The sequence below is a fragment of the Momordica charantia genome (assembly GCF_013281855.1).
Source record: "Momordica charantia cultivar OHB3-1 chromosome 3 unlocalized genomic scaffold, Mcharantia_2.0 BLBB01000003.1, whole genome shotgun sequence".
In the NCBI taxonomy this organism is placed as follows: domain Eukaryota; kingdom Viridiplantae; phylum Streptophyta; class Magnoliopsida; order Cucurbitales; family Cucurbitaceae; genus Momordica; species Momordica charantia.
The window spans coordinates 20191076-20206175 of NW_028275161.1; the positions used below are offsets into that span (position 1 = coordinate 20191076).

General features: G+C 33.8%; 1 protein-coding gene and 1 pseudogene across 2 annotated transcripts; both read right to left on the reverse strand.

Annotated features, from left to right (window-relative positions):
- Positions 1–2153: 2153 nt before the first annotated feature.
- LOC111010886 (cysteine-rich receptor-like protein kinase 15) lies at positions 2154–4897 on the reverse strand (annotated as a pseudogene). The gene is made up of 7 exons (XR_015789963.1): positions 4060–4897; positions 3735–3878; positions 3529–3650; positions 3221–3431; positions 2885–3122; positions 2575–2725; positions 2154–2498 (listed from the first exon to the last, which is right to left on the reverse strand). The product of XR_015789963.1 is annotated as a cysteine-rich receptor-like protein kinase 15 (transcript).
- A 4031-nt stretch (positions 4898–8928) lies between these two features.
- LOC111010733 (cysteine-rich receptor-like protein kinase 25) lies at positions 8929–11908 on the reverse strand. The gene is made up of 7 exons (XM_022284251.2): positions 11040–11908; positions 10829–10966; positions 10614–10735; positions 10302–10512; positions 9964–10201; positions 9593–9743; positions 8929–9486 (listed from the first exon to the last, which is right to left on the reverse strand). Exons 1-7 carry the CDS (start codon positions 11812–11814, stop codon positions 9166–9168), a joined length of 1956 nt encoding a protein of 651 aa, XP_022139943.1. The 5' UTR covers positions 11815–11908; the 3' UTR covers positions 8929–9165.
- Between the last annotated feature and the right edge of the window lie 3192 nt (positions 11909–15100).

Consider the following 15100-nt stretch of genomic DNA (forward strand, 5'->3'; position numbering starts at 1 on the left):
CCAACGATATTACCTAAATTCACCATTAACTTCGAACATTCAATTTCGTTAAAATAAACTCTAAATGAAAATGATTGGTAAAATTAATATTGATTAGGTTAAAATCAAAATGTAAAATAGTATGCCAACTATTTCACAAATCAAATACAATACAATCACCAAAATACTTAAATGCCACAAACCACAAAAGTATTCAAATATAACAACAAAATAAAAAAGCTAAAGAAGCATTCAAAATCCAGTGAAAAAGGGAAAAAAAAAAAACATTAATGCATGCCTATATAAATAATATTATTTTTGTACGAAAATACTTACCAATAGTTATAAACTATATTGTAGGTAAAATTACCAGATTTACATAAAGTACGATTAAGGGAGTGACATGAGTCAAGTCATTTGACCAAAATTTTCAGATTAGATTATTTAACACCAGCTGATTGTATCCAATTGAGTCGGTTCACCCAAATCAATTCAAGGAGAGACTTCAGGTACATGGTACTTTAACGGTTTAAATATTAGAGTAGGGCGAATTTAGCACTACATCAATACGCAAATTTCTTTGTGTTCAGCGTTGCAGCCTCAAGCCTCAACAAATCCAAATAAATACAAAATTACGATGAAATTAGAATTTTTAAACTACAAATAAATACAAACGTAAAAGAAATAAAAATTTTCCCACTTATTTTCTTCATCTCATGTGATCGTAGAAGAGTACTCAAACAGTAAAAAGTAGACCGTAGAAGTCAACCACGACGAAAAGTTGAGAAAGACAAAAAAGAAAATAAAAAGAAAAAAGAAAAAAGTGGGGTCAGTTGTCAGTGTCAGTGTCAGCCATCAGACAGGTTTGAAAATTAAAACAATATTAGAAATAAGACTTTAGGAACTGGAAACTGGAAAATGGACGGGAGTGGCGCAATTTGATTTTCCAAATCATTTTTGATTGGGCACTCAACCCACGTGTCTCTTAAACTTCACCCGTGCTCCTCAATCCTTTCTCATTCAAATTCTGATTATTCTTCTTAATTAATTTTCTAAAGTTTTGTTTAACGAACTCAATTTAGAACATACGCCATTATTGACTACATAGCTCCAACATTTGTTATCTTATATTATATAAAAAAATAATAAAAATAATAGGTTCAATTCTGGATTTTGCTATTTAATTCCTGTACTTAATTTCTGTCATCTATTCTGCAACAATATTTAGTTTTATGTTTCCAACATTTTATTAATTTAATCCTATAATTTTAAAGAGTTTCAATTAAATCTATATATTTTAAATTATATTTATCTTTAATATCAACAATTTTTTTATATATAAAAAAATGATACTAATTCTAACATTATGAGGCTTAACGCGTTTGAACTAATTAAAAACAAATTGTCAGGTAATGAGTTATATAAGATTTGATAATCTTTTTTAAAAAAGTTAACATTTTCTATCTTGAATTTTCACCTACTAGGTTAAACTACGTATAATTTACCCTATTTAAATTTATTTTGATAAAGCAACATTCAAAGTTTGTGGATTAAAAATTCGTCACATCTCATATATGCTCATTTACTAAATGCAATAAAAGTTAACTACTATAATGTAACCGTCAATGCAAGTCAATGGTAATTAACCTAAAGATTGTGAGTTCGATCTTCCACCTCACATTTGTACTAAAAAAACTATAATTTAACCATATTTAAAAAGTAAAACAGGAGAGCTTCTAGATGTGTAGCTAAATTAGCTCTACTTGGGCAAATGTTGTTTATTGAATTAGCTTTACATTTAATTGTAAAAATTAAATAATACATGAAATACAAACTTGTCGAATCTTTCAATCGATGAGAACAGATCAGACTATCGATTAATTGATTTGAAATAACACGTTCATTTCTGCCGGATTTTAGTTCGTCCATCGGGGTCAATTTGCTCACAATATTCAAAAGACCCATCAACGATGCTTCGTCTCATGTCTCAAAATCTTATACCTAACCATTGAATCCACCATACTCCATGAATCGTTCTCATTAGCATTTGCAGCCATCACAACCTCTTTTGTACAAGTGTTATTGTGGCTGAGACAAAATTTCGAGAGTACCCTCGATCCGACACTTGTCGTACTTGCAATCAAAGATTATATATTAAACCATACCAGACTTACTTATTGAAGGTGCAAACTTACTTTATGTCGAGGGTGCAACTCAATTATGAATATTTTATTAACAGACCACTAGACTGACCTACTCGTACATTGATAACTGTCTTTTACAATAATATTCTCTATATTTCGTATGAAGAATATCGGCTCATCAGGCAAAGGTAAAGGAACAGAATAACTATTCAACATAAGAACAATAGATGCCATAGAAGGTCTCTGACTAGGATCCTCTTGCACACATAGTAAAGCTATTTGTATGCATCTAAGCACTTCATTTTGTAAGTAGTTGTCTCCCAAACTCGAGTCTAGTAGTTCTAATGGCATTCCATCCTTCCATAGTTTCCAAGCCTGACAAAAAAAAAAGGATTTAAGAGTTAATTTAATTGCTAAGGGCAAGAATTTTAAAGCTTCATCCTCGACTTACGTAGGTCAAGACGTCTTCGGCAAGACTCGACAGATAAAAGGTGTTGTTTTTCTTGCTGCTTATAATCTCCAACACTAAAACTCCAAAGCTATAGACATCAGATTTTGTGGAGAAGTTTCCGTGCATTGCGTATTCAGGAGACATGTAACCACTGAAACGCCAATATTATGAATAATGACCATTCAAGTTTTAAGTCACGAAAATTAAAAATTAGCGGTATTTATTCTAATTACACAGCCATTGGACCTAAATGATTTCAACCATCACTTTCATTTCAACAATTACATACTCAGATGGAAGGAAAACTCACTAGGTACCAGCAATTCGCATTGTATTTCCTTGATTTTGATCCACTTGAATAATTCTCGCCAAACCAAAGTCTGAAATTTTCGGATTCATATCTCCATCCAACAAAACGTTGCTAGCTTTAAGATCGCGATGAATAATTCGAAGTCGAGAATCTTCATGTAGATATAAAATTCCTCGAGCAATCCCATTAATAATCTTATATCGATTCGACCAATCCAACTCTTTTTGTCTCTCAGGGTCTACACTCAAAATAGGAAGATGGGAATCAAACAAACTCTAAAAGTATGAAGTAAATGAATAAAGGTAGAAAGAAAGACAATCTGTGAAGTGAACAAACCAAATAGGAAATAGTCGAGGCTTTTGTTGGGAATATATTCATAGATAAGTATCTTTTCAACACCCTCCAAGCAGAATCCCAACAGCCTCACTAGATTCCTATGTTGAAGCTTTGCAAGCAATATGACCTCATTCTTGAACTCTTCAGAACCTTGCAAAGATCTTCTTGATAATCTTTTCACTGCTATGTCCTGTCCATTATCAAGCCTTCCCTGAAATACCAAACTCTAAATTAGTAGCAGTCTTAGAAATGAAATCTGCTAATTTTACGTATACCAAGAAAAGATTCAAAGTAGTTGTTCAGGGTACCTTGTAGACTGCACCAAATCCACCTTCCCCCAACCTGTTCTCCGCTGAGAATTTGTGAGTAGCAGCATCGATTGTATTGAAGTCAAATTGCAGAGATTCCATAGTGGTGATCTCCTTAACAACTGCACAAATTAAACCCAAAATTGGCTTCATGTTTTCAGTAATCAGTCTACTTGAATTCCATGAGATTCAAGAACAACAAATACCACTATCTTCCTTAACAGCAGGTTTTCTCTTCTTTCCTCTTTGGCGCAGTAAACAGAAACACCACCCCAGAACGGAAAGCAGAATGGAGGCAGTAATTGCTCCCACGGCGGCTACAATTATGAGAGTGGAGGAGCTGATTTCCCCTGTTTTTTACAAAAATTCAGGTCTTTAGCATTTTCTTCCCTGTATTTGTAGATAAAACGAGTGGAATGGTTAAAGGGCTCCCCTTGCTCGTGGGAGGAAATGAACAAACTACCGCTCGATCCAAAAGTTTAAATCGATTAAATTTCAAAGGACCGACAAAGAAAACGTGAGATGTATAACCTGAGGGAGGAAAAGCACGAGGAGAAGGTAGTGGTGGAGTCTTGGAAGCGAGCGGGGGAATTGGAGGAGGTTTTTTCCTGGTGAGTTTGTAAAACGGGTAAATTTCGTAACGAACGTAACAGCTGGGGAACAAGATTCTGCCACCTTGTTTATCAGTGCAACAAACGGGAATATTACTGATGGCCCGCCCTAAGCACTCTCGGCAATTGGAAATGGACAAATCGCCGGTGCACTGTGCCAACGTGTAAAGCGTTTGATTTGACGTGAAATTGGCCTTTTGAGTTGCGCACATATCATCCACAGAGGAGGCGTTGGCGGCCCGAGCCGTGGTTGCCCTCAACGTGTCCATCACAAGGCCGTTGAAGCGAGCCCTGTGGGCGCCTATGTCTAACATGTTGAGCAATATCTGACTGGGCTCAGTGGGCAGGACGGAGAAGAAATATTGGTCGGAATAGCGTAATATGCAGCCGTCGTACCAAATCTCGGCGCGTTTCTTGAAGGAGCAGTAGCGATTGGCTGTGTCTCTGGTGGCTGTGGCCACGCAGGCGCCGCAGTTGTCGTTGCCCACGTCTTCCCAGCACTGGAAGAGGCCGTAAACGGTGTCGTTTGGCGTTCGCCCCACGGAAGTGCTGTAGAATATTTTGTGGGGGGCGATGTCGGAGAAATCTGAGAAGAGGACGTTCAGGCTGGAATGATAGGCGCTGTTCCGGACGAAATCTGCGCCCACGCATCTGTGATATTGGTATTCCACTGGATTCTGAGCGCTAATGTAACTAAGGAGGAAGAGGAATCTAACAAATTTTAGGACCTCCAGGATTGCACTTTTTGTTACCGCCATTTGGAGTCCGTCTAGTAACGTTTCTTGTTTTTTATTTTTGGTTTCTAAACGACCAATAAAATCAAATTTTTTGTTGTTCTAATTTTCTTTTTCTTCCTCCAAACATAATTGAAAAACATTATTTAAGACAAAAACTTTGAATATCCCATCTAAAAAATTTAACTTTGGAGAAAAACAAAAAAATTATTATCAAACAAAGAAAGATCAATAAACAAGAACAATTTAAAAATGCAGCTCTATTTTGTTAATATAAAAAAAAACTAGAAATAATTATAAAAAGCAGTTCTGATCCTATTTGTTAAAAAAGAAAAAGACAGAAACCAAAAACCAACAACAAAGAAACGTTACCAAACGGGCCTTGAATCGAATGAGTCGAATTTGCCTGAGATTTGACAAATGAAGAGAAAGAGAGGAGTTATGAAGAAAGGGAGTGAAGGACAATTTTGTTTGGAAAAATAGAGAACCAAAATTGGTCCTTCCCAGACCTACAGATTGCCATGGAAGAATAAGTTGTGAGGAAACTGAAACAGGGTTTCTCGGAATGCTCCAGCCTGTGCCTCCTTTCAAGAAATTCATCCTCACAACTTTTCTATCCTGACTGTCTCAGGAATAAAGGTGTTTAAATTATAAATTTAGTTCTTAATTTTCTTTGCGTCAAACACTTTTTTTTTGTTTTATTTTAAAAGATGTTTACCACTTTTTTTTTTTAATTTTGTCTTTAATTTTTAATTTTAAAATTTTGTATTTAATGAATTAAAACTTGAAAGTTTGTTTACTACACTTGTTTAATTTTATACAACAAGTGGGTATAGGATAGGAAGATTTGAACTTATAAACTTTTAGTCAGATAAAGATGTCAAAACTAAATTCATATTGGTAGTTTATGTTTATAATTTAATCGAGAAAGATTTGAAATCTTTAATAAACTATTTAATATAGATTTAAAATATGTTTTGACGTAAAACTACCAATTACATTATTTTAAAGTTTATTTATTAAAAATATTAGTGAGATGTATTTAGCAATAGAAATAGAAATTGAGGGGGTAACGATAAACTAAATTTAAATGTCAAGCGAAGCTTCCGAATTTGTAGGAAAATATGTAACCCTTTTATCTCCAAGCCTCAAATCCAGCTTCGTGCTCCCAGAGCCAACACATTACACAACCTCCTCTGAATCTGTGCTCTTGTAACTGTATTTCGTTGGCATATCACAACAAAAACCTGCCTGCAGATTAATCACTACCTATTACAGTTCATTGTTTGTATCTTTAAACCAACAAAAAAAATTAAATAACAAAATAACTATTTCAACGTAAGAATAATAGATGTGGGTCAACTATTATGATCCCTCACGTTAGGGGACCGTCACTTTTGGTTTCACCTTAACCAATCTGGGACAAGCCCACCTTGTAATCCCAACAATCCTCTAGTGGAAAAATCTGAGATATATGCAATTTCTAATTTTAATTTTAGGATATTGAAACCAAATTTAGAGATTAGACCTGCTTTATTTGGGAGAGATAATTAAATATATTAGAGTTCTTGCATGTTAATTATTGGGAAGAATAATTGAAAATTAATTAGTTTGATTGTATAGATTTAATAAGGTTAAGTAAGAACTTAGATGCTTTTTCTCCCTTTATTTTATTTTGTCATTTTAGACTATTTTATATTATTTTAAATTGTCTATTTAAATAAAATCAGTCCATTACGATGGTTAAGAGACGGTTTTTAATTATCCCAATAAAACCAGCCTTTTTATTATCATCTATGTTAAAATTTGGTTATCACCATTTGATCAGGAGTGGCATAGCCATAAATTTTCTTACATTGAGGCAAAATTTTATGAGCTATCTTTGTTTATATATATTAATTTTCCAATTCTTAAAATTGGAGAGAGAGGTGATCAGTGGAAACTAGAGTATCTTAAACATTTTATAAATGTTTTTTAAATTACGGCGAGGTAAAAGAGTATATTTTGATCTGCCACTAGTTCTACATAACTTGTCTTTTTACCATCATAAAAGAACATGCTTAAAGATAAGATTTTTCGTTTGGTAATATTCTCGTTTATTATTTCTAATTTTATTGAGAAATTTAAACAATTGATAACTATTCATATTTATTGTTTCTAATTTATTTTAGAAACATTCTCAAAATTATAGAAAATTTTTTGAAACAAAAAAAAAGTTTCTTGTTCTCCTGCTACTAACAAAATCAATAGTTTACTTATTTTTTTCAATTAAAAAAATTGAATAACAACGAACAGTTACAAATCATGCAATTGAACTTTTTTTTATTGATAAAGAGAAAACGAAAAACAAACAATTGAAACGCCTAAAATTTTCTCTTAAGAAAAGAAAGAATATTAAGTTTAATATTAATACATACATACATATATATATAAAAATCAGTGGTAAGTGTCAAAATAATTTTTTATAATAATGTAAAGATTAAAATAAAATATTTCAAATTATAAAGAATAAAAATAAAAATTTATATATTAAAATACTAGGAATAGGATCTAGAATTCTAATTTTACTAATATGTCTCCGTATCTCTTCATAAGCATATATTAAAAAAAAATCTATCTTCAATTGGGTATATTAACCAAATTGTAAAATATTTTTTAAATGTTTGAGTTCTAAGTTGAAAATTATTTTTCAATTCTTAAACAGTCATTTAAAATTTTTTTTGAGTTAAAAAACACATTTGATCCCTATATTTTTGTTAAAGTAATGATTTAGTCCCTAAAGTTTTAAAAGTAACGACGCAATCCCTCTACTTTTAAATTTGTTATAATTTAGTTCTTGTCATTAAAAATTAGGTTATAATTTAACAAAAATATGATGTGGTGGGCAACTAAGATATATGTCTGTAAATTAAATGGCCACCTAAACATAATAATGGTTGGGTTCAACTTTCAAGCTTGGATCAGTTTGGGTTAGGAACTAAAGAAAAAAAGCAACAAAAATTGAAATCTCCTCCTCCAACTCGACGACAAAATCTCTATTCTCAATTTATACCATATTTTCCCACTTCTCCAAGATTGAATTTTCGCAGCTTGAAAAACATGACTTTGACAGTCTCTGCGTAAAATCATCACCTCCATTTTTTAAAACTTGAGCTCTGAAAATACCCTTCTTGTAGAAAGAAACAAACCCCATTTTGCTAAAATTTGTTTTATCCACTCATTTGTCACTTGCAATTTCCATTAACGGCAATGTCTGCCGCCACAACCCAACGCCTGCGAACTTGACGGAGGTCTTCATCTCTTTTGCCCAAATTGATTCATCCATAATTTCAAGAAAATCCACTGCCTGACGACGGCCGCGAAACCTTACTCCGGTTAGGTTATCAAAATTCGGACGAAGCCCTACGTCCGTGAGCCGCCTCCATCGCCCCCATATTCTTTATCAATACCTGCTGCACCACAATATTTCCCCAGCGGTGTTCAGCGGAGTTTCCCGAGCTCTTACAGCAATGGACACTATCTTTGAGTGGAAGAATGATATTTAATCAAGTTTGAACCGACCCTTAAAAGTTGAACCGACCCATTATTATGCTTAGGCGGCCATTTAATTTATACTGCTGCCATGTCATATTTCTATTAAATTTTAATCTAATTTTTAACTGTAAGAACTAAAATGTAATCGATTTAAAATCGTTACTTTAATGAAAATATAGGACAAATGTATTTTTTAACTGAACTTTTTCTTTATAAATTTAGAATATTTTAAAGGTACAGTAGTGAAAGGAAGTAAAACAAAAGAAAAAAAAATTCAGCAGACAGCAATGAACAACAATCTGCAAAACTCCATCCAAATAATTGATCAACTGTGGAGGCATCATTAAGCCAGAGAATTCAAAGAATAATCCAGAATCATTATTTCTAGAATAAAAAAGCCATTCAAATCTTAATATCAAACTCCTTTAATTTTGTTTTTTTAATCTTAATATCAAACTTTCGAAACCTATATACCCGTTCAACTCAATACATCTTTTAAACTTGATTAAGATACTAAAATATCCACTAAATCTTTGTCCCACATATTTATTAAACTAAAAAGAAAACATATTTTAAACAGCAAAACAGACCACATGGCATACGTCCTTGCCTAAGGAGATAAAAGACACCAAATATATCTCATTTGAGGTTCAAAGGTTTAATTCTCCGCCTTACATTTGTTGTATAAAACTAAGCTAATTTAAATAATTCATTACAATCATTAAGCATAAGTCGCTTATGATATCAATAAACATACTTCATTGTGGGTGCAACTCAGTTATAGACATCTTATTGACAGACCACTGATCAGACGTATTCACAAGTTGATCATTGTCTATCACAATGTTATGGTCTCTACTACGCATGAAGAATGTTGGATCTTCAGGCACAGGTAAAGTAACAGAATAACTATTCAACATAAGAACAATGGATGCCATAGAAGGTCTACGACTAGGATCCTCCTGAACACAGAGTAAGGCAATATGAATGCATCTTAACATCTCTTTTTTTGAGTGATGGTCTCTCAAACTCGAGTCCAATAGTTCTAATGGTGTTCCATCTTTCCAGAGTTTCCAAGCCTGAGAAAAATGGGAAGGGATTTATGAGTCAACTTTGTAGTGCATTATTTGCAAGGTTTAATCCAATTGATAAGGACAGAATTGAAAATCTTCATCATTGACTTACATAGGTCAAGATGTCTTCTGCAAGACCTGATAGATAAAAGGTGTTGTTTTTCTTGCCACTTATTATTTCCAACACCAAAACTCCGAAACTATATACATCAGATTTCATAGAGAAATTTCCGTGCATTGCATATTCTGGAGACATGTAGCCGCTAAAATACAGGCATCATATAAGAATGAAAATTGTAAGTCATAGATATAAACAACTAAAAGTTAACAGTATTGCCAAGAACTAGTTGAGATTTAACCAAATGACTATTAACGTAGTAATTGAGCATAAATCACTTCAACAACACAATACAATTCAATGGATTTTCTTGTACTATTTTTGTGTTGGAAGCTTTAAAATTGAAATTGAAAGGATTAACTTACAAGGTACCAGCAATTCTATTAGTATTTCTTTGAGTCTCATCAATTCGGATAATCCTTGCCATACCAAAGTCTGAAACCTTTGGATTCATTTCCTCATCTAACAAGATGTTACTGACTTTAAGATCACGATGAATAATTCGAAGGCGAGAATCTTCATGTAGATATAAGATTCCTCGAGCAATCCCATGGATGATCTTATACCGTTTCAACCAATCCAATTCTCTTTGTCCCTCAGGATCTGAACATTTTAGAGAATCAAATTATAAAACCGAGGAAAGAAATCCAACAAACAGGAATATGAAGCGAAAGTATAAAAAGATAATGATCAAACAACAAACCAAATAGGAAGTAATCAAGGCTTTTGTTGGGAATATATTCATAGATGAGAATCTTTTCTTCACCCTCCAAGCAGAATCCCAAAAGCCGCACTAGATTTCTGTGTTGAAGCTTAGCAACCAACATAACCTCATTCTTGAACTCTTCAGAGCCTTGCAAAGATCCTCTTGATAGTCTTTTCACTGCTATCTCTTGTCCATTTTCAAGCCTTCCCTGAAATCACATAACCCATAAATCACAAGTAATCCTATAAATTACTATGAAGTTTGCTAATTTTACCAAAAAAAGAGAGGTTAAGTAGTTGTTCAGGGTACCTTGTAGACTACACCAAATCCACCTTCACCCAACCTGTTTTCCTCTGAGAATTTGTTAGTAGCAGCATCGATTGTATTGAAATCAAATTGCAGAGTTTCAACTGTGCTAATCTCATTAACAGCTGCAAAAATTACATGCAAATATGTTTCTAATTATCTTCAGAAATCAATATATTCTGGAATTTGAGAAGTATTATTAAAAGAACAACATATACCACTATCTTCGTTTACAGCAGTGTATTTCTTCTTTTCTCTTCGGAGCAGGAAACACCAGCCCAGAACCAAAATCAATATGGAGGTAGGAACTGGAACCACGATGGCTACAATTATCAGCGTGGAGAATCTGGTGTCCCCTGTTCAACAAATAAACGTGTGTTCAGCATCTTATTAATTATGGCTGGAAAAGAGTTGAAGGAGAAAGATAACCTGTGGGAGTTGTGGAAGTGGGCGGGGGAGGCGGTACTGGATTGGTGATGGTGAGCTGGTAAAAGGGGTAAACTTCGTAACGAACATAACAGCTTGGAAACAAAACTCTGCCACCTTCTTTATTAAAGCAACAACGGGGAATTTCCCTGGCGGCTCGTGTTAAGCATTCTTGACAATTGGAATTTGACAAATCACCGGTGCACTGTGCCAATGTGTAGAGTGTTGTATTTGAGGTGAAAGTTGCTTGGTTTGTTGCAAACATTACTCCGGGCGAGGCAGCGGCCCGAGCCACGGTGGCGGCCAACGTGGAGGCCACTAGTTGGTTGAAGCGAGTGGTGTCGACGCCTATATCAGCTGGATTATCCAACTGGAAACTTGGCTCTCGGGACACCAAGGAAAAGAAAATTTGGTCGGAATAACGCAACACGCAGTCGTCAAGCCAAACCACAACGCCTTTACTCAGGGGACAGTACTGATGGGCTATGTTTCTGGAAGCTTCTATTACGCAGTTCCGGCAGGTGGCGTTGGTGGCGTCGCCACCACACTGAAACAGACCGTAGACGGCGTCTGGCGTTCGGCCGGCGGAGGAGTTGAAGAATCCGTTTCTTCCGGGGGCGTTGGTGGAGAGATTTGAAAGGAGAACATTAAGGTTGGACTCGTAGGTGCTATTTTGGGTGAAATTGGCGCCGAAGCAACGGTGAGGATCACCCTGAGCGTGTCCACGGATGCCCAAACTGAGGACAAGCACGAAAATGGCAACTGGAACATTCAACATGTCTCCAACAATTAGTTGTTCAATTCAATGGATGTTTCGCAAAATATCATTTTTAATTCAACTCAGTAAGCAGGCTCTTTCTAATTTATAATTCTTTTGCAAAGCGACGAGACACGCTTTTAAATTGTATTCATCCACACCCACAACCACAGGCTACGAAAATTCTGGATTGCACCATCTATTTCTTCCACTCCATAAATACATATATATTTTATATATACCTAAACATCACACCCTAAAAAAATATAAATTGTGTGATTTAAATTTTATGAGATACTGGGGGTGATGTTTAAGCTTTCGAGATTTGTTTGTTTTGATATTTAAGACTTATGAATTTTAGTTAGTTCATTTGGACAAAAATAAAAGAAAATTGCGATGGCTAGCAAAATTCTTTTTATTTATTTCAAATATGTCACATAAATTTTTACTTACATCAATGGTATATCAAATATTCATATCATTGTCATATGTATATCACATATATATTATACAGACATTCATATCAGTAGTATATCAAATATATATCACATATATACATCAGTAGTTAAATATATTACAAATATACTACATATATATCATTTGGATAAAATTATCATTTTAAAATTCAACCTCCACTTCTTCTAGTAACAGATTTAAAAGAAAAATTAAATGGAGTTTCTATTTTGTTAATACATTAGATCGTACTAGTTTTATTTTTATTGAAAATTATTAAAGAATTTAGGCATTTAAATAGAGAATGGCACTGTGAAATATGGCGCGGACAAGTTTAGAAGTCGAGATAAGTAGGGACAACGTCACGTTTAAACCAATAAGTAGCTTTTAAAAAATTTCAAAATTTTGACTTTGCTTAACTTTTATTCACTTTATATTTTTATTTATTTTCTCTAAAAATTATATTTTAAATCTTGTGTTTATCTCTAAATTTTTTTCTACTATAATTTTTCTTTCCATCTAATTTTTTTTCTTTAACATATTTTTCCATTCAATTTTACTTTTTTCTTCTAAAATTTTTCTCTTTTTTGTTCTACTTTTCTTTCACTAATTTTTTTTAATATTTTTATTTATCTTTCTAAAATTTATCTTCCAAAAATTTATTTACATCTTTCTAAACTTGTATTTTCATGTCTTTACATTAGGGATGACAAAAATATCTTAAAGGTGGGTCTCACTCCAAGAATAAGAAATGCATGTTTCGACCCCGTTCCCGATTCCATTTTTTTAATAATTAATATATATTTATTATACTTTTTATTTTTTAAATTCTAATAATAATTAAAATTAATTATAAACTAATAATTTTTCTCGAGAACATCTCTCGGACCAAAAAACGAGATAGAGATGGGAATAAAATTTTTCACAAACATACCACGATGAGGGAGAGCATTCTCACTCTCACCCACTTGTAATCTCTATTCTACCTAGAATTTTATCTCTCTACATGTATTTTCAATTTTCTTACTTGGAAACTCAAAAATGGTTACCAAACATGTGGTTAAAACAAAAAATAGTTATCATTTTTGTTCCTTTAAAAATAGAAAGCCAAAAATAAAAAACACAAATATAATTTACTTTTTATTTTTGATGGGCAACTCAAATTCAAACCACGTGTCGGATTGTGAGCGGTGCCTGTCAATCCTTCCGCATTCAAATTCTTACTATTCTTCCTGATTAATTTTCTAAATTTTTATAGTTCAAAACTTGGAATCCTCCCCTACATTTTTTTTTGTTAGGTTATATTATAAAAAATAAAAAAATAAAAGTAATAAAACAAAAAAGTTTCATTTTGGATTTTGCTATTCAATTCCAATACCTAACCTCTATCTTCGTTTTAGACAATTCAAACCTCCTCAATTTTGTAACAATGATCTTTAGTTAAATTGCATAATCAGTCCTTATATTTTCAACATTTTATAAATTTAATCTTAAAGTTTCTATTAAAATATTTATATTTTAAATTACCTGTATCTTTAATATCAACATGTTTTTTTATTAAAAAAATAACATAGGAGTGAAAGATTCTAACATTTAATATAAAGAAGGTTGCTAATATGTTAACAAATTAAGAAACATAACAAAGACTAATCTATGCAAGAAATGAATCTATACTGACTTGTGTTGTGTCTTGTGCAGGAAGAATAAAGAAACAACGTTCTTTTGTTCTGGGAGTGCAAGGTAATGAAACCGCTTAGAAATACCTTTTTAAATCCTAATTTATGTCTTTTTGTTATTGACAGGAAAAGTTGGAACATCTTGGACTATTAGGATTTGATGCTGGACAATGCAACCATGGAAGAACTGGTGGTGCTTATGTTATGTTCCTGGGTGATTTGGACGCATAGGAACAATGTGATTTTCAATTGGGAGTTTCCGAGAGTTCACAAGTTCTGCTTAACAATGGAAGGAAAATTATTTTATAAAATAATACAAGAATGAAGTCGCAAACGAGTAGCACAAACACAAGATGTATTATCAGCTCAGCTCCAGCTCCAAGGAAAAGGTGGAACCCCCCACCTCGTCGTGCATGGACTTTGAGTGCCGATGCGGCTTGGTCGAAAAAGGGTTTGGGTTGAGTGATGCGAAATTGGGATGGTGTTATTATCCTTATGGACAATCAGTTTGTCGGCGCCCAAAAAAGTGTGAAGATGCTTGGAGGCTGGGTGTCATGGTCATGCTCGGGGCCTGTTGGCTGGCCGCATGCCTATAACAACCTCTTTCCACGTATTTTTATGTCATGTATTTAGTTTTACTTGTTATTTTCTTTTCTTTGTACTATTGGTAGCGAGTGACTCCTCGCCACTTTGCACGTTCATGCCTGTCATAGCAATTATGCCTTAGAATGTACTATAGGGGTACACCTAGTCATCCTCCCTATATTGCGTTGTATTCTTGTCTTGCCCCTAATCTATTCTCTTGTATTCAAGCTTACAACAACTTTCCAAAATGCTTTCAAACGTTTTCCAAAACCGTTTTCTCGTGAACGGGGGTGGAGGTTGCGACATATAGCCTTTGTGCCACCGGCTATTCGATTTCGTATTGGCTGACTTGCTAGAGGGTGGAAGCAAGTGCCGCACAATCGCTTTCTGAGTCCCGTTAAAGTGCGATTGTGACACTGCGCCATATTGGAGGGAATGCGAAATTTGCTTGGGGGGGGGGGGGGGGGGCGGCTTATCCAATCCAAATAGAGTCTGATTCGGTTGAAGTGGTGAAATTGCTGCAAAAGGGGAGAAGATGATCTCACTAAAATTGTATGGATTATTGACAAAATCTAGGGCTTGAAGACTTCTTG

Coding starts and splice junctions, on each gene's coding strand:
- LOC111010733 (XM_022284251.2), bottom strand. CDS start 11,814: ATGTTGAATGTTCCAGTTGCCATTTTCGTGCTTGTCCTCAGTTTGGGC. Junction 10,967..11,039: donor CACTTCCACAACTCCCACAG/GTTATCTTTCTC, acceptor TTTGTTGAACAG/GGGACACCAGATTCTCCACG. Junction 10,202..10,301: donor CCTTGATTACTTCCTATTTG/GTTTGTTGTTTG, acceptor TAAAATGTTCAG/ATCCTGAGGGACAAAGAGAA.